At 49.9% G+C, this 18685-nt stretch overlaps 1 protein-coding gene across 1 annotated transcript in view; it reads right to left on the bottom strand.

Annotated features, from left to right (window-relative positions):
* Nucleotides 1-18685, bottom strand: part of LOC117740449 (striated muscle preferentially expressed protein kinase-like) — a 35356-nt gene continuing 16671 nt past the window's right edge. Inside the window, exons 6-41 of the mRNA XM_034546868.1 lie at nt 18453-18575; nt 18067-18249; nt 16116-16255; nt 15674-15762; nt 15418-15590; nt 15149-15335; nt 14973-15046; nt 14735-14893; nt 14435-14624; nt 13992-14221; nt 13774-13893; nt 13575-13679; nt 13289-13495; nt 13076-13199; nt 12578-12750; nt 12229-12341; nt 11946-12114; nt 11513-11612; nt 10821-11021; nt 10438-10495; nt 10270-10347; nt 10016-10188; nt 9889-9915; nt 9641-9793; nt 9501-9543; nt 9162-9227; nt 6209-8903; nt 5953-6120; nt 5231-5353; nt 4705-4869; nt 4094-4613; nt 3610-3849; nt 2814-3037; nt 2658-2733; nt 2315-2464; nt 1-234 (exon numbers count right to left, since the gene is read on the bottom strand). Coding sequence (XP_034402759.1) covers nt 27-234; nt 2315-2464; nt 2658-2733; nt 2814-3037; nt 3610-3849; nt 4094-4613; nt 4705-4869; nt 5231-5353; nt 5953-6120; nt 6209-8903; nt 9162-9227; nt 9501-9543; nt 9641-9793; nt 9889-9915; nt 10016-10188; nt 10270-10347; nt 10438-10495; nt 10821-11021; nt 11513-11612; nt 11946-12114; nt 12229-12341; nt 12578-12750; nt 13076-13199; nt 13289-13495; nt 13575-13679; nt 13774-13893; nt 13992-14221; nt 14435-14624; nt 14735-14893; nt 14973-15046; nt 15149-15335; nt 15418-15590; nt 15674-15762; nt 16116-16255; nt 18067-18249; nt 18453-18575 — 8027 coding nt within the window. The 3' untranslated portion in view covers nt 1-26. The remainder of the gene's footprint in view (nt 235-2314; nt 2465-2657; nt 2734-2813; nt 3038-3609; nt 3850-4093; nt 4614-4704; nt 4870-5230; nt 5354-5952; nt 6121-6208; nt 8904-9161; nt 9228-9500; nt 9544-9640; nt 9794-9888; nt 9916-10015; nt 10189-10269; nt 10348-10437; nt 10496-10820; nt 11022-11512; nt 11613-11945; nt 12115-12228; nt 12342-12577; nt 12751-13075; nt 13200-13288; nt 13496-13574; nt 13680-13773; nt 13894-13991; nt 14222-14434; nt 14625-14734; nt 14894-14972; nt 15047-15148; nt 15336-15417; nt 15591-15673; nt 15763-16115; nt 16256-18066; nt 18250-18452; nt 18576-18685) is intronic.

The raw sequence follows: 18685 nt of genomic DNA on the forward strand, positions 1-18685 counted from the left end.
CCATCTCCCCCCCCCCCCCCGTCATCTCACTTTGGGCCGGACGCCGTGGAGCTCTGGTAGGTGCGCAGCAGCACCTTGTGCTCGGTGGCGTCGGCCGTGCGTCGGCTCTGGTGCTCCACCAGGAACTCTTTGAGTCGGCCGGAGGTGAAGGTGAGAGTCTGCCTCCTCAGCTTCATCAGGTAGGAGTCCTGCAGCCAGGCCTGCGTGAAGCAGTCTCGTGTGGTCGGACGGGCCCTGGGGATACACACAGGATACATGTAGGAATACAGGTAATACACAGGAATACACACAGGAATACACGTAATACACACAGGATACATGTAGGAATACAGGTAATACACAGGAATACACACAGGAATACACGTAATACACACAGGGTACATGTAGGAATACAGGTAATACACAGGAATACACACAGGAACATGTGCAGGAACACACGCAGAACACACACAGGACATGTAATACACACAGAACACACACAGGAACACACGCAGGACATGTAATACACACAGAACACACACAGGAACACGCGCAGGAACACACACGCAGGACATGTAATACACACAGAACACACACAGGAACACACGCAGGAACACACGCAGGACATGTAATACACACAGAACACACAGGAACACACGCAGGAACACACACAGGAACACACGCAGGACATGTAATACACACAGAACACACACAGAACACACAGGAACACACACAGGACATGTAATACACACAGAACACACACAGGAACACACACAGAACACACACAGGAACACACGCAGGACATGTAATACACACAGAACACACACAGAACACACAGGAACACACACAGGACATGTAATACACACAGAACACACACAGAACACACAGGAACACACGCAGGAACACACGCAGGAACACACACGCAGGACATGTAATACACACAGAACACACACAGGAACACACGCAGAAACACACACAGGACATGTAATACACACAGAACACACGCAGGAACACACACGCAGGACATGTAATACACACAGAACACACACAGGAACACACGCAGGAACACACGCAGGAACACACACAGGACATGTAATACACACAGAATACACACAGAACACACACAGGACATGTAATACACACAGAATACACACAGAACACACAGGAACACACACAGGACATGTAATACACACAGAACACACACAGGAACACACGCAGGAACACACACAGGACATGTAATACACACAGAACACACACAGGAACACACGCAGGACATGTAATACACACAGAACACACACAGGAACACACAGGAACACACACAGGAACACACACAGGACATGTACTACACACAGAACACACGCAGGGACACACGCAGGACATGTAATACACACATAACACACACAGGAACACACAGGAACACACACAGGACATGTAATACACACAGAACACACACAGGAACACACAGGAACACACACAGGAACACACACAGGACATGTAATACACACAGAACACACACAGGAACACACAGGAACACACACAGGACATGTAATACACACAGAACACACACAGGAACACACACAGGACATGTAATACACACAGAACACACACAGAACACACAGGAACACACACAGGACATGTAATACACACAGAACACACACAGGAACACACACAGGACATGTAATACACACAGAACACACACAGGAACACACACAGGACATGTAATACACACAGAACACACACAGAACACACAGGAACACACACAGGACATGTAATACACACAGAACACACACAGGAACACACACAGGACATGTAATACACACAGAACACACACAGAACACACAGGAACACACACAGGACATGTAATACACACAGAACACACACAGGAACACACACAGGACATGTAATACACACAGAACACACGCAGGAACACACACAGGAACACACGCAGGAAATGTACTACACAGAACACACGCTGGGACACACGCAGGACATGTAATACACACAGAACACACACAGGAACACACACAGGACATGTAATACACACAGAACACACACAGGAACACACAGGAACACACACAGGAACACACACAGGACATGTAATACACACAGAACACACACAGGAACACACACAGGACATGTACTACACACAGGAACACACACAGGAACACACACAGGAACACACACAGGACATGTACTACACACAGGAACACACACACAGGAACACACACAGGACATGTACTACACACAGAACACACGCAGGGACACACGCAGGAACACACACAGGAACAGGATTACCCAGAAGGCCACAGTGCATATTGGTTATACATCCTCTCACCACGGGTAGCTGCTCAGCATCTTCTTGAGAACGGCGGCGGCGCTCTGGGACACGTTCGGGTAAAGTTTGGTCGGGTCGAACTTGGCCGTCAGGATTTTGGATTCGACCTGCAGAGGGTCTTGATCTTCGAAGGGCAGTCGACCGCTGAGCCTGGACAAAAGAAAACAGAGTTTCTAAATGCATCGCAAATGATACTAATAACACTAAAGAGGTGGTTAACTAACTAACTTGAGAATAATAAAGAAATGATTTTTGGGAGCGTTCGATTTCATGCAATGTGCCCAAGACGTTACTCACGTGTTGTGAAATAAAAACGAGTTCCAGAGAGACGTCCCGTACTTACATGACGAAGGCGACGGCGCCAACAGTCCAAATATCCGCCGGAGGACCGACCGCGTCACCTTTCACCATCTCAGGAGCTTTTGGAGGAACATGTATAATAAATGTTATGACTGTTGTTTAAAAACATCTAAAAAAAAAAAAAAAAAAAAGTCCTCACCCATGTACTCCAGTGTTCCCGCGCCCGGGTCCGAGCGTTTGAGGCCGAGGGGATTGAAGCTCTGAGCGCTTCCGAAGTCCACGATCTTGATGGCGTTGAGGTTGGTCACCATGATGTTGTCGGGCTTGAGGTCCAGGTGGAGGACGCGCCGGTTGTGGAGGTACTCGACCCCCTGAAGGATCTGGACCAGGTAGCCCGCCACGTCGTCCTCGGAGTAGCGGAACCTGGCGTACGGCAAAAGGAGGTGGTTAATAAACGCCTAAAACATTAATCAACCCTGCTGCAGAGTCTATTAATACACTAATAATAAATAAATATGTATACCATAATTTCTGTGATTTATTATTATTATTTTTGGAATTTCCCTCCATCCACTCTGCCTTTATATATATGCATGTATACTCAAACAACTTTTATACATTAATATATAAAAAAATATATAAATAAAAATATATTAAAAAACTCTTCATTTAACTATAACAAATAAATAAAAATGAAATCTTCATTTAACTAAAGGATAAAATTAATAACTTAATTTATAAAGAATGAAATAAAATAAAAAAATCTCCATTTAACTAAAAGGATACAAAAAAACAACTTAATTTATAAAAGAATAAAATAAAATTAAAAAATGTTCATTTAAAAAAAAAAAGTAAAAAATCTCCATTTAACTAAAGGAGAAGAAGCCTTAATTGAAATGAGTCATCTTTGGCTCGTACACGGCCTGTTAAAGGTCTCGGCTCCGCCCCCTGCTGTGTGAGTCTGCCTGACCTCTGCGACCTCTGCGCCCTCCTACCTGTCGATGAGGCTGTACAGCAGCTCTTTGCCGGTGCAGTACTCCGCCACCAGCACCAAGTAGTGCGGCGTGACGTAGGCCTCGTGCAGAGCCATGACCTTCTCATTGTGAAGGGTCTTCAGGATCTCGTACTCCTTCAGGACTTCCTGCTTGTTCGCCTGGTTGTAGGAGATGATCTTCGCCATGTAGATTTTGCCCGTCGTGTTCTCGCGGCACTCTCGGACGACTCCAAAACGACCCCTGGCAAAAAAAAAGAAAAAGAAAAGAAAGAAAAGCATGTGAACCAGGAGATGGAGAAGAGTCACAAAAAACTAAATCGTACAAATGTCCTCAGTTTTCAGCACGGTGGAAACTCTGAAAGTGCATAAAGGCAATAAAACAGTGCATAAAAAGCAGGATTAATGAACTCAGTGAAGGCTTCATGGACTGGCAACATTCAATAATCCATAATAATGTACTCATTACGTGATGTTTTCTATCTCACCTGGCTTTCTCATCCAGGAACGTGTACGGCTTCTGTGGAACCCCCTGGCGCAGAGCAGTGGCGGGCGTGGTGCGTCCTGATGGGGTGCCTCTGCTGGGGGTACTGACCCCGTCACCAATGGGGCTCAGGCTGGCGGTCTGGAGCACTTGCGGGCAAAAGGAGACGGGGGTCGTGGTGGGGACGTACGTGGGCACGGAGGCCACCGACGGTTTGAACGGCGGCGGGCTTACAAGAGGAGGGGGCGGGGGCATCGGTGGGTTCTGGGTCATAGGAGACACCACGTTCACCGGACTCTGGGGTTTGGGGAGGACGAAGGGCGGAGGTGCTTTCGCTGCGGGCGAAGAGGGATGAGAGGGGCTCATCTTTGGAGCGTCTTCGGCAGATGGCCGTTGGGGATTTGACAGAGAGGGCGGAGCCGTCCTGGGAGCCTGGTTCTGGACCGGCTTTAAGGAGGGCACGACTGGTTCGGGTGGAGATGGCACCGTCTTAACGACGGCCATGGCGGGTGGAGCTCCTCCGGCTGAGAAAACAGAAGCACAGCCTTTTGAGGAAGGACCTTTTAATGTGATGGAAGCCGTCATTTTTAAACCGACAACCCAGCGCAGTGATACCTGTGGAGTCCAGGCTGACTGGAGCGGAGCCGTTGCTGTGCGGTCCCTGTCCGGCCTTGTTGATGCAGGCGACTCGGAACTTAAAAGTGCCCCCTGGTGGCAGGTCTGTGACATTGTAGTAGCAGTCCACGACTCCAGTGGCTACCGTCAGCCAGTTAGAATCACCTGCAAAAAGAAAAGAGTGATCTTTATGGAGAGAGCATAGCGTTATAAATAAGGCTGGATAGGTATTTTAAAAAAAATATATTTAAAGTATGCATACTGGATATACATGTACGGTGAATGGAATTACTAAAAGAATTGAATGGAGTAAAAAAGTAAAAAGTTAGAAAACAATCTTGTTTTGGGCTCTTTGACATATTGTAGTTCATATACCGACCACCAGATGGCGGACGCGCACCGTGCGCGCACACACAAACAAGTTAAAGCTCTTTATATCTTTGAGTTGGACTACACCACATCACACAAAAGGGAAAGTAGTTTTTAAAACCGTCTAAACTACCTACAAACTAAAAAAAAGACTCACCTTCGGTTTTTCTTTCCAGGGTGTAGCTGCACGGAGACTTGGTGTCCGCTGGCTTCCAGAGCACCAGGGCCGTGTTGTTGTAAGTCTGGGGGACTTCGGGGGTCCCGGGCCGTTTGGGGACACCTTAAAAAAAAAAAAAAAAGGGTGTAAGAGAAACAACTTAGAGTGACACACACGAGGCTACGTGGTTATACTGGGCAGATGTGGTCAGAAAACCCAACCCAAGATGTGGGTTTTATTATTTTTACTACACTTCTTCACAGGCAATGTCACATTGAGACGAAGAAAAGACCAGATGTTCATTTTCTTGAGCCCAGGAGAAAAATATGTATTTTTATTTATTTTTTTAACCCGATCCAGACGACACCAAACCCATGATTTAAAAAAAAATGTATTTCCCGTTAAGCCTGTGACAAATGGAATCGATTGCACTCGACATCTGAGACGTGCATTTGCCTCATTACTGTCGCTGCGTTTCTTCATAAGCTATTAGTGCAACTGGAGTCTTAAATATGAAACCCAAATCACCGGAAGCGTCATTTATTCCAATTACACCATGAAAAAAAATCCATTAAGCACTGTAAAAGTTAATCTCTTGACATTAATATTCATTCCGTTCTTCCTGCAGTTAAAATGTAATTATGTTAAAATACATCACGTCACGAGGATAACTGGGGCTTCGCGACTCCCATCTTTCCCATCCCGTAGCCCAGTGAGCTTACACGCTATGGTCAGGGTGCAGGAGGTGGTGATGGTCGCTATGGGGTTGGTCGCTACGCATTCGTAAACTCCCGCGTCCCTCCGGCTGGACTTCATGATCATGAGAAGCTGCCGGCCGTCCGGATGAGACATCAGGTCGAGCCGCTCGTCCACCTGCAGAGGTCTCCGGTCTGGGAACACACACGGCGCATTTTAAAAAAAAATATATAGACACACACACGGATCTAAATATCCTGGGAGGCTTTTTAAGTCGCGTACCCATCGCCCACGAGATGTCCGGGTGTGGGCTGCCAGCTGGGAGGCAGCTCAGGGTGACCGGCTCCCCCTCCAGCAGGACGTGGTCCTTCAGTTTGATGTGGAACACGGGGGCAAAGTCCGAAGCCGAGCGGATGAACCTCGACGGACCCTCCTCCTCTTTGGGGGGTGCAGGCAGCTCGGACTGCGAAGGGGTTTTGTCCTTCTTGGCCCTCGTCAAACCCCACCTGTCCCACCGGGATCGCCGGTCCGTCTCCGAGGCCTTTTCGGAATGGACGCTGGAGGCGGACTCGATGGATTCCTTGGACGCGGCGGCGCTGGTCTGTTTGGCGAGCTGATTCTCGGGGATGCCCATCCCTTTGAGGCCCCGCCCCTCTGATTGGGAATGACGATGGCGGGTGAACAGAGGCGCCCGCTTGCCCTCCTCGGCATCTTTTCTCTCCTCGGACTGACTGCGGATCTTCGAGGTGATGCCCGCCACTTTGTTCTCAAACTTGTGTCGCATGGCCAGAACGGGGGAATCGGTGACCTTCTTCAAATCCCTCTGCACCAGCTCCTTCTGACTCCCCCCGGCGTCCCGGTCCTTCCTCTCCTCTGACTGGCTCCTTATTTTGGCGGAGATGCCCGCCACCTTGGACTCAAACTTGCGCCTCATGGCGGAAACCGACGATTCGTCATCTTTCCTCTCATCCGGTTGCCTCGGCGCCCCCGCGCTGCTCGGCTCCTTTGTGTCCAGGGACCTGCTGCGACCGATCGCCCACGAAACCCTCTTGTTCGCGGCGGCCTTCGGCGCATCCCGATGCTTCTCCTCTTTCGGTTTCTCGCCCTGCTTTTCCGCGGACGGCGACCTCTTGCCCCGCAAGGAGAACCTCCCGATCAGGCCGAGGCCCGTCTCCGTCTCTCCTTCTCTTAAATCCTGGACGGACTTGGATTTCTCCTGCAGTCCTTTGGACACCATTTCAAGAGGAGCCCCCCTCGGGCCCGGCCTGTAAACCTCCTCGCCCCCCTCGCCCCTCTCTCCTCCCCCCTCCTTCCGGTTCAGCACGGGGGATTTCTCCTCCGATTTGTTCCTGGTCAGTTTTCGGAGGCCACGGGTCAAAGACGACTCCCGCTTCCTGAACCTAGCTTCAAAGACCTCCTCCGAGTCGATGTCTTTGATGTCCGTCCTGAGCACGGGCTGGCGGGGCCCGGCAGCCGGATCGGGGTTTGGCGAGGTGGAAACTGAACCAGGAGACCGTTCGGCCGTCGCTACCTTGGCGAATACTGCCGGATGCTCCGGGAACGTGGGGCTCTCGCTGGACCTCGTGCCACTCGCTGTGGCTGCGACGGCTTGGATGACACTCGCATATGCAGACGAGGGTTTACTGTTTTGCGTTTTATCTACTTTCATATCCTTTTCATTAATATGCAACTCTTGATTTTCTTTCTTTTCATCATCATCGTCGTCGTCGTCGTCCTCCTCTATTACAATTATAGGAGTAATGACGGAGGGCGATCTGGACTCAGATTCCACTTCATCCGGCTTCTCTAACTGGGTTTTGGTCCGTTTCTTTGCCATCCCATCCCTGTTCTTCTCATTCATACTTTGCATGTCGTCACGCTCTTTCACATTGTTGCGTTTTTGCTGTTGGTCCAACCTTCCTGGTGTAGTCGGGAGTATAAAGGAGGTCTTCTTGGTCGGGGAGGCAGACGGGGACTCCGGTCTCTGCTCCGTGGTTGCGGACATCGAGGTGGCCTCCTGGAGCTTTTTCCCTTCCATGCTACCGTTGCCCACCGACGGGATCTCTAAGGGGGCCCCGAACCGGCGGTGCAAGGGCATGGGCTCAGAATCCCCCTGCGTGAAGGAGGTGCTTTTAAGTAAAACCTTGATCTTTGGCACGTCCCCTCCGGGGTTCTCTGAAGACGCTGCTCTGACGAGCGCCGCCGGCCCCGGCGCCCTCGACCTCCTCAAGTTACGATCCAGAGACCCGGTGCGCCTCTCGTCGTCCATGCCCAGCGTTTCAAACAAAGGCCCTCGCAGGCCGCTCATCTTTTTGTCCACGCTTCCTCCCCTGAGCAACCGCTGTCTCATCAGCTCCAGCTTGAGTGCATAATCCTCCTGGCTCAGCTTCGCCACCCCGGGGCTCGGGCTGCGATTGGGTAGTTCCATGGAAACAGCCTTTTTCAGGCTCTGGTTACTTTCTTCTGAATCCTTCTTTGCGTTTTCCTCTTCTGGGTCAATGTGGAGAAGCAGGGCTGAATCAGCAGAGCTGCCTCTCCTCATCGTAGCCCTCCTGGCTTTCGTCTGACTCTCGTCCGCCTCCACACTTGATCCTTTTTGAAGGGGAGCTTGTTTCGTCTTTTCCATCTTCTCCTCAACTGGGGTTTCCTCCTCCTCCTCCTTCACGCCTCTACTAGCCCCTCCTCTCGTACCGGCCGTCTCCGCGTTGTCCTGTTTCCTCGTTGCCCCATCGGCGACGTCTTCGTCCCCCGGGATCTCGTTGAGGGAGACCCTGGACCCGGAGAAGACCATGGACAGCGGCATAGGAATGAAGGGAAGCTCATCGACGTCCGCGTCGGAGTCGGAGGAAGAGGAGGGCGGCGGGGAGCCTTCTTTTAAATGCCGGGCCACAGCAATGGAGACGTGTTTAGATGACTCATTTAAAAGCTCTGGGATCGAACGCATCACCATCTTGGATTTGTAGCTGATAAGGGAACGCTGAAAAAAAATAAAGAAAATAGGAGGACAATGTGAGTTACTTTTTCTACTTTATCTGGAAAGTTTCAGTCATTGAAATCTCTAATGACAGAAAGCATTACACCTTGAGGTTTCATTTAGGCCTCTGGACTCATCTGTTCATTTAGTGCAGGAATATGGGGAATGTAGGACTATTCCATCGGTATAATTTGATGGTAATCAGCCCTCGGTGCCTCAGACATTCATTTCCACCTAATAAATTAATGTTCAGTGGCTCACCTGCCATCGCCTTCGAGACAAGACTTGCTTCAGCATCGCTGTGCTGATGCTCTTGTTCGTTGGCGACTGCAAGACCAAAAGGAGCGGAGTCAGCATTAACTTTACAAAGCCTTCCACTTTCAGTCCCGTCTATATTCATATATCATTCATAGCTTGATTTACACATTTTATCCCTCAAAGCATGGTGAAAATATGTTTTTTTTCTATCCAAAATTCCCTTTTTGACTCAACAAAATGAAAATGTTCTTAGGAAATGAATGCAAATGAGCACATATATCATAAGAAAATGCTTCATGTTGATATATATGAGTTAAACCTGTATTGAATGTATTAGCTCACCTTGAACCAAGGATGACGAAGGCACTCGATGGCACTGGGCCTCCTAGAAGATGAACAGTGAGTGAGGACATCCCGGCGGGTCAAAATGATACACACTCACACACGTTAACGGTAAAACACAAAGACATCGAGATGCTCACAGTCGGTCCGCCACCAAAAGCTTGATGACGAATCCCTTGGCCTCTTTGCAGAGGTCGGCGAACATGCTCTCCTCGAACGCCACGTTGTAGCTACGGATGTTCAAGGCGGTCGCCTTGTCGTTCTCGCCAGCAAAAGGAGACACGCCAGTCAGGCTACAATGAAACAAAAGACGAGACGTCTGTGCACGTTCTGTCATATTGAAAATATGCAAAGTCAAAAGAAAAGGTCGCAGGTCCGTATGACATACCAGAGGTACGTGATGACACCGGCGGGCCTGTGGGAGAGCGGGGACACGGGAGTTAAAAAAAGGAAAATAAAAAAAAAAGAGATGTAATCCTGTTGCAGAGAACGAGGCGGCGACAGGGTGGTCTCACCATATGTCTGTTGCCGCGGAGACGGGAGTTTGGTTGACGATCTCCGGCGCCACGTATTCCGGCGTGCCGTATTTGCAGTAGTGCTCCTCGTGGGCCTCCAGCTTCACGGCGTTCCCGAAGTCGCAGATGCGGATCAGGTCGCTCCCGGGACTCGCCATCAAAATGTTTTCCGGCTAGAGGAGAGGAGGGGATGTTCCTAAGTGTGTGTCCATCGCGAACGCACAGCGATGCGGTACATGCGTTTGACGGGATACCTTCACGTCGAGGTGGGCGATGTTCTTCTGGTGAAGGTAACGAAGGCCTTCCAGGAGCTGCTGAACGCTCCAGCGGATCTGCAGAGGAGAAACACAGGCGGAGGAAAATCAACGGGGCGTTGTTACGCAACGGCGGCGCGGTGCGCAGGCGGGCGGAAGCACACCAACCTCCAGCTCCTTCACCGTGGTTTTCTTGGCCATTCTTTCCAGCAACTCCTCGTGACATCTTCGCACAACGGTTGAGGGTAAACGTTCAAAAGTGAGATATAAACCAGAGCCTGCACAGTCCAAGTGGCAGGTGCATTGACATAAGAAATTAATTATAAATGAGCATGTGTCCCATCGGCAATGAGTCAGAGAGGAAAACGCTGCGCTGCGCTTCATTCATGCCTCCGGGGGGGTAAAAGACATTAGGATTAACGCTCTGCATCCTTCGTGTCCTCGAGCTGGAGTTCAAGAGCACTTTTGTCTCGGATCACATTTAGAAAACAGCGCTGCAGGAAAAGGTAGAAGGCCCCTTTTGTTTTGTTTTTTTAATCAAAAAAGGATACAGCTCCGTGATGAGCACCAGCGCGCGCTTCTTCTCGAAGGCGTCGTGGAAGTAGAGGATCCTCTCGTTGTCCAGCTCGGACAGCAGGCGCATCTCTCCGAGGGCCGCGGCCTTCCTCCTCCCTCCCGCGGAAATGAACTTGGCGGCGAACTCGGCCTTTCCCTGTTGCTGAATCACCCTCTTCACGTAGGAGAAGGCCCCCCTGCGTCCCACAGCGGAAACAAGGGTTTAATACACACCGATAGTTCATGTTCTATTTAACAGCAAAGAAAAAGATGAAGGAAATCCTGTTGAATCCTTTCATTTCACACCAGACGAGACGTCAAAAAAAGAAAAAGGAATATTCTTTCACAGTTATACGAAGCTGGAGCGGCCTCGTTACCGGGCACAGATCGTAAATATAGCCGTTAGACCTTTTTGAACTGTACGTCTGACAAAATAACATCAGTTTAAATGTCAACTGAAGGCTTTCAGGAGCAATAAACCGTAGAGAATAAAAAAAGGTATTCAAAGAAAAGGGACAATTCCTCAAATGGAGTATTCTGTCCTCCATTTGAGGAAGATTGAAACAATAAATCCCTGATAGTTTTGACCTTTTCCACCAATTAAACAATACATTATTCTTCTTCTCCTGGCAGCGCCAAGACAGGAGAATGGAGACACACACACACACACACACACACACACACACACCTCCCCAACTCTTTGTGGATATCGTAGTAATCCGTCAAACGCCTCATCTTCCTCAGAATGGTTCCTTCGTCCTCCATTGGCTCTGCTGCTTCCTTTCGCTCTGCAGGGAGCAGCAACACAGGCATTTGTGTGTGTGTGTGTGTGTGTGTGTGTGTGTGTGTGTGTGTGTGTGTGTGTACATGTGTGCCAGCATAACGACAGATGGTTTCATACGGTGGTCCTTCCCATATGCTGTCGATTTCGAGGTGCGATTTTCAAACCAGCGTTGTGTATTCATCATGAAAAGATGCTACGTCCTCTCGTATCGTCACATCTCGTATCGTCACATCTCGTATCGTCACATCTCGTATCGTCACATCTCGTATCGTCACATCTCGTATCGTCACATCTCGTATCGTCACATCTCGTATCGGATTGCGATCGTACTGCACACCTGTGTGAACGGTGACTTCCGCTTTGCAGGAGTTGGAGCCGGCCAGGTTCTTGGCGGTGCAGGTGTACACGCCGGAGTGTTCGGGCCGGGCGTTGAGGACGACCAGGGAATACTCGGGGTCGTCGTACACGAACGTGAAGTGGTTGCTCTCGGAGAGACGCACGTCGTCCTGCAACAGACCGAGCCAACGTTGGTTAACACGGTCTCGGATGACATTGATAACTCTTCTCTGGCGGTTGTGCCGCACCGCTCCATCTCGGGTCGTCTTCAGACTAATTTGTACCTTTTCCCACAGGATATCTGGGTCTGGGTTCCCTTCAACCACCACAGCCAGACGGGACGTCTCCCCAACGCGCACGTCCACGTCCTCCATGATGGTTTCGAACTTGGGAGGTCCTAGGGAAGAAAAACAAGATGAGAAAAATGATCACGTTTAAGTTACAGTGGATTTTTAACAAAGCTTTACTAAATTCATGATCCTTCACTTGGCTCAAGGCGGACAAATAGCTCAAAAATAGCTCAATTGAGATGACACACAGCTCCTCTTTGTTGGCATTAACGGGCGCCAGCTGTAAGTAGTCAGTTCTTTGGATTCGAGCTGAAATGCTAAATGTATCACGTGGCAAACTGACCCGCCATCGCCAGCTGAGGCGTGCAGAGGTCGCTGCCAAACTGGTTGCTGGCCGTGACCACAAGCTGACCGATGTCCGAGCTCCGGACCCTCTGGAGCTTCAGGGTGTGCTGATCGTCGTCCGGCATGCTCATCTCGTACACCCCCGGTCGGTTGACCAACACCGCCCCCCTCCTGGGGAAGACCAAGAGGCGTCAAAGTTAAGTGGCGCGTGTGCAAGGATCTTATCAAAACACCCTGTGGAGAACAAGAGCTCCACGGAGAACATGTGCTAGAACATGAAATGTTAAATTCACCACTACTGCTCCACCGGATCTAGACTCTATTTTAATTGTAATCCCTAGAGGTTACGATAAGCCTGTTCTCACTACGTTCTATCTGAATTCATAAAAACACTCTTCTGCATTTTATTCCGGTTCCTTTTTGAAATCCTGGTGCATTATACATGCTCGTTATTTTTATTGCACGCTATCCGTTACCTACAAACTCCGCAACTGACCTCTTCCAGGTGACGACTGCATGCACGTGGTTCAGCGTGATGGTGATGCTCGCAGGTTGGTTCTCTACGACGTACACGATGTCAGGTTTGTCCAGAATGACCGGTGCTTTCCTTAAATAGGGTCCTGCCAGGGGGGGGTAACAGATACCATCATATCAACTAAACATGATCTCTTTAAGGATAAAAACACTTCGAAGCCCAGCTGTGTCTCACCTCTGTCCAGCAGCTGGACCAGGTCAGTAGAGGGGGAGGGCTTGCTCAGGGTCTTCCCGGTGGACGTCAGGATTCTGAAGGCGTAGCGGACTCCTTTGGACAAGGAGGTGGCAACGTAGTTGGTCTCGTTCAGGTTAGACGCCACGACAGACCACTGGATGGAGCCCAGAGGCTGCTGCTGGACCACGTACAGCAAGGAGTCGGCATCTGCACCCACACACACACACACATGGCGTTCACGGAAGTTTATTTAAACCTTCTCGAGAGAGAAGCCCGATGAACCTACCGAACGAAGAGTCGAGCCTCTTCGGTCGCCTCCAGCTGAGGCTTATCGTTTTCCCCGTGATGGCCTCGATCACTGGAGGTCCGTCAGGGGGGTCAGGAACGACATCTGAATAAATCCACAAATACATCCTGCATCAAACGGGGAGATGTTGTATCTCTCAGCTATGGCGTCCAACACGAAGCCCCTCCCCCATCTGTACCTGTGACGTATAGATGTGCATAGCAGGCCGCTTTGCCCAGTTTGTTGGAGATGACGGCCTTGTAGACGCCCCCGTGGGCGTGACAGGCGCACCGAATGGCCATGCTGTGGACATCCCTGTCTGGAGAACAGACGCAACAACTTTTCTTATTTACCGTCACTCACCAACCCCCCCCCCCCCAAAGTGCTTTGAAATTCTCCGCCGGGCTCTTTGCTTACGCTGGGTCATCCTGCGCTCCTCGCTGCTCTCGATGCGCTTGCCGTTGTGGAACCAGGCGATGGTCGGGTAGGGCAGGCCCACCACTTTGCAGTCCAGCAGCGCCTCCTTGCCGTCGATCACCTCCACGTCCGCCAGAGGCTTGACAAAGTCCGGCATGGTCCTCTTCTCCACATCGCTCTCCAGCACTTCGGGCTCCTCGGGTATGGATGGCATCTTCTCCAACTTGGCCCTGGACGAAGGAACGAGAGATTGAGTTTAGGGATCCGAGCCCGCGGGTGTTTTTTCATGTTCATAAAGCGCCTTCGCTCTCTTTCTTCCTGAAGCGTTGGGGTCTTTGCCCTCGATAACAAAAATGCCTCCTCTGACTTTTATGATGGCAGCTGAATTTCCTTTAAAAAAAAAAAAAGACAAAATAAATCAAAGTATGCGTCGCTCCTCTTACATGTGAGAAGAGACGGCGGATCGAGGCTCTTGCATGTAGAGCTCGGCGGTGCATTCCGACTTTCCGTGAGTGTTCTGAGCGACCGCGGTGTAGAAGCCTTCCGTGTCGCCGCTGACGCCGGCGATGACGAGCGAGTGACGACCCCCCTCTCGAAGCATGCGGACGTTATCGCTCTCCTCCACTCTCGTCTCTGAAAGCAAAAAAAAAAAAAAAACGTCGGCGTGAAATGGAATCGGGGTACACAGGACGGCCCCCCGCGAGAGATTGTCAAATATCGGACGCAAACTTATTGATTCTTACCGAAATGCATCCACGTGACTCGGGGAGCAGGTGACCCGCTCACCTTACAGTCAAAGCGGGCGGTGCGACCTTCGATGACCTCCAGGATGTCCAGCTTGCGGGTGAACAGAGGCTCCTTGGATGGGGCGACGCTCAGGTTTGCGCTGGAGGTCAACTCCTCTGTAAACGCAGCGACACGTTGCTTTTTTTATGAGCGTCACTAATGTGCCATATATGCATTTACTCATTTTTGACTCACCTTTGGCGGTGCTCAGCTTGCAGGTGTACGTTCCGCTGTCGTCCTCGTGAACGGAATTGAGCAGCAGGCGACACCTGCGAGACGAAAACGAGACCACTTTCAAAAAAAAAAAAATAAAAAAGAGTAAATAATCATCGCCGTCGGTCGAAGTGAAGCAGAAGACACGCGAGCGTCACCTCTTGCCGTCAAAGTGCATTTTGCAGTTGAGCAGCGCCGGCTGGATCAGCTTCCCGTGCGAGAGCCAGTCCACGTCCACGTCTGGCGGTCCCGTCACGTGACACTCGAACGTGGCCGACTCGCCGGCCTTCACCGCCACGCCTTTGACCTCCCGGGTGACTATCAGCGCCGTTGGTGCTGCAGACGCTGAGAAATTATTTATTTTTTTAAAAAAAAGAAGATATATATTGCACCGTATTTCTCCCGACGGGATTAAAGCCCGACTCACCTTTGACCTCCACTCTGCACTCCGCCAGCTTGCAGCCGTACTCGTTGACGATCTTGCAGACGTAGAGCCCGGCGTCCGACCGCTGGGCCGAGCCGATTCTCACTTCACTGGCGCTGCCCGTCTCTCTCACGGCGAAGCGCCCCGCCGTCTTCACCGGGACTCTGTCCTTCAACCTGGGTCGACACGAAGTGGATTATCCTTGTTTAAGGGCTGTGTGTGTGTGTGTGTGTGTGTGTGTGTGTGTAATAAAGCTCACCAGTACACCATGGGTCTGGGCTGCCCGGCCACCTTCGCTGAGATGACGACATCTTGCCCCTGAGTCACCTCCTGGTCACACGGCGCCACCTTTAAAAAAAAAAACAACAACAACAAATAACAACGTACTTATGAGCACTTTTAAGGTTTCTACAGAAAATGTATCTGCATGTATTTGGATAATTTATTTTGAGCAATTATGAAAAGCTTTTGCACCGGCTTTCTGAATATTTACTTCTTTTTTTTTTTCCCTGAAGTATATTTTAATACATTTTTAAGAAGGAAAAAAAACGTTTACGTGAATTCCTTGAGTGCGTTTCAGTCGGACGATCAAATCCAACGTTTTGGATCATGAATATGACTATAATTGTTATCATTAGCAGATCCGATGTCTGCATCCAGAATGATCCTAAAGCTCTGAAGAAGATCGGAGACCCTCCCACCTGAAATGAGGGCGTCTCTTTGAAGTGGACTCTCCTACTCGGCCGGAGCTGCATCGCCTCCTCCCGATCCTCCTCCGGCTGCATCGGCCTTCTGACTTCCAAGGCCCCGACTCGTTTCCCACAATGCACGTGGGCCGGCTCTGCGGACAAACACGCGATAAGACTTCCGAGCAGACTCCACTATATCCGCCTCGATCTAATTCACCAAATCAACTCACTAATTAAACGTGTGTAATTATTGGGCTAATCTCTTTGAAATATGGGGCGGGCTCTTTCAACACGAACATTAGGGGCTCTGATGTTTACAGCCTTTCTGGAGACGATATATCTTGGAGAAGATGGCAACAGGAGTTATACGAGTGGGCCATGTGCACCCACAGGGAGCTTAGGGACCTCTCCGAAGTGACCGCAACTGAACAGATAATGAATTAATCCCTTAATCCCTGACCCCAATCATTCGCTTATTCCACACTCCTGAATTCACAGCTGGATAGAGGGATATAAAACACCTCCACCCCTACAGGACCTCTCTTTAGATGGCTGTGCTCTTCCCCCTTTTCTGCCTCCCCGCTTCTCATATTTTTCTCTGTAAAAAAAAAAAAAAAGCCAGACATCTGGCATAAGCAGATAACACCGCGTTCGACGTGAGAATTAATAATATCCGTTTTTTTTCCGTGGAAGGGAAAATTAAGTCACGTCCTCTCTGCGGGGAGAAAACTGGAGATGGAAATTAGAGGCTACAAAGAAAGGGAACGAGGCTCGTCTGAAAGTGAAAGAAGTCCGAGACAGGTCCGTCCACCAAAAGACACGAGAACTTATTTAAAGAAATTAAAACATTAAAAATAGAGGACGCTGGATGAATTGTCATCGCGCTGGCATTAAAAGAGGGGGAAAAAATGACAAAATAACCTACCTAGAGTCACATCTCTGAGCGGCGTGTGTGCACCAGAGGATAAGTCCAGGGAGTATTTACACAGACCTGCCAACTCTTACGCAACCCTTCCCTTTCAGCCTCACCCTCTATTCCCTCTCTGCCTCCCCCGTTCACGTCAATATAGTCTCAAACATTCCCGACACCCCGAAGATCGAAAAAAAAGTGAAATACTGCATTAAAACTGTGTGATTGTGTGCGTTTAAAAAAAAAAGAAAGAAGAAAAAACAGAATCTGATACCGATAATAAATCTCATTTCCCCGCATGGAGTTTGGGACATCCTCCGCTCCCAGTTCAACCAGCTGAAGTGACTCTCCCAGCGCACTGTGACAGCGTGAAAGAGAGATGAAAGACGGCCATGATTGATCTCACGCCGGGACATGAAGCAGACCGCAATTACCCCGAGAGAGCGAGAGGGGACGGCTATAAATACCCCTGCGGAGCCTAAGACTGCGCTGGCCTAATATGGAAGCGCGGGGCCCCCGAGCTGCCGGTGCGTACGCTCACATTTGTTGACGAAGAACCGGGGAAGTGCAGGTTGCATTTACAAGGGCCGATTCAACACCCTGTGGAGTTTCAGTATAAACACGACGTCCTCCGCCTGGCACATTTATAACCAGCAGGATTATATTTATATATATATATATATATATATATATATATATATATATATATATATATATATATATATATATATATATATATATATATATATATATATATATATATATATATTCGCTCGGGAGACCTTTTGTCTGACGCCTTTTGGAATCCGCGAAACGGAAAAAAAAAGGGGGAGCTCGGGGGCCCTTTTTTTAATAAAGAATTAATGGGGTTGCCGTGGCAACTATCGCCGCGGAGGAGCACCCAGCATGGCCTTTGTAGTCATTAAGACAGAATGTCAGGGCGGAGGTGGGCTGGCAGTGGATTAAAGCGAGTGTGTGTGTGTGTGTGTGTGTGTGAGGAGTCAACATGTATTTAATGGAGAGCATCGTTTTTCATGTGCCTCATCGTCTCACCTGATTGGATGAAGAGCGCGGCGGCGCAGGACGCTCTGCCCGCCGCGTTGACGGCGGCGACGCAGTACGACCCCGCGTTGCTCGGCCCCGTCTGCTTGATCGTCAGGCTGTGCTTCGCCCCGTCCGCCTTGACCACGTGGAACGCGTCGCTCCGTACCTCCACGTTATGCTTCCTCCACGTCACTGAGGAGGCCCAAAAGAAGACGTTCACACAGATACAGGAGAGGAGGGTGAAGCACAATCCTTAGAATAAAGCTCATTAGTTTGGGTTTTAAGCCCCGAATCACTGCTTTTTCCTTCTTCTTCTTCTCCGTCATACAAAAACAAGTAAAAACACACGAACAGGAAGGAAAAAATACTGCACGCCGCCATGTTCTGAGTCGTACCTGAAGGAGGCGGACTCCCGGTGATGATGCACTCCAGCGTGACCTCCGAGCCGCTGGACGCCGCCGTGTCCACGAGCGTCCTCTCGAAGCTCGGGGCGCCGGCCGGCTCCTCACCGGAGCGCCCTGGAAACAACCGGGTTATGGCGATGAATGTTTTTCCGGCTTTATTTTTCAGTTTTCAGAGCCGCGTCTACACTTTTTTATTTCCTGTTTTTAGTGCTATTTCGTTCATT

This window comes from Cyclopterus lumpus, chromosome 2 (genome assembly GCF_009769545.1).
Source record: "Cyclopterus lumpus isolate fCycLum1 chromosome 2, fCycLum1.pri, whole genome shotgun sequence".
Taxonomy (NCBI): domain Eukaryota; kingdom Metazoa; phylum Chordata; class Actinopteri; order Perciformes; family Cyclopteridae; genus Cyclopterus; species Cyclopterus lumpus.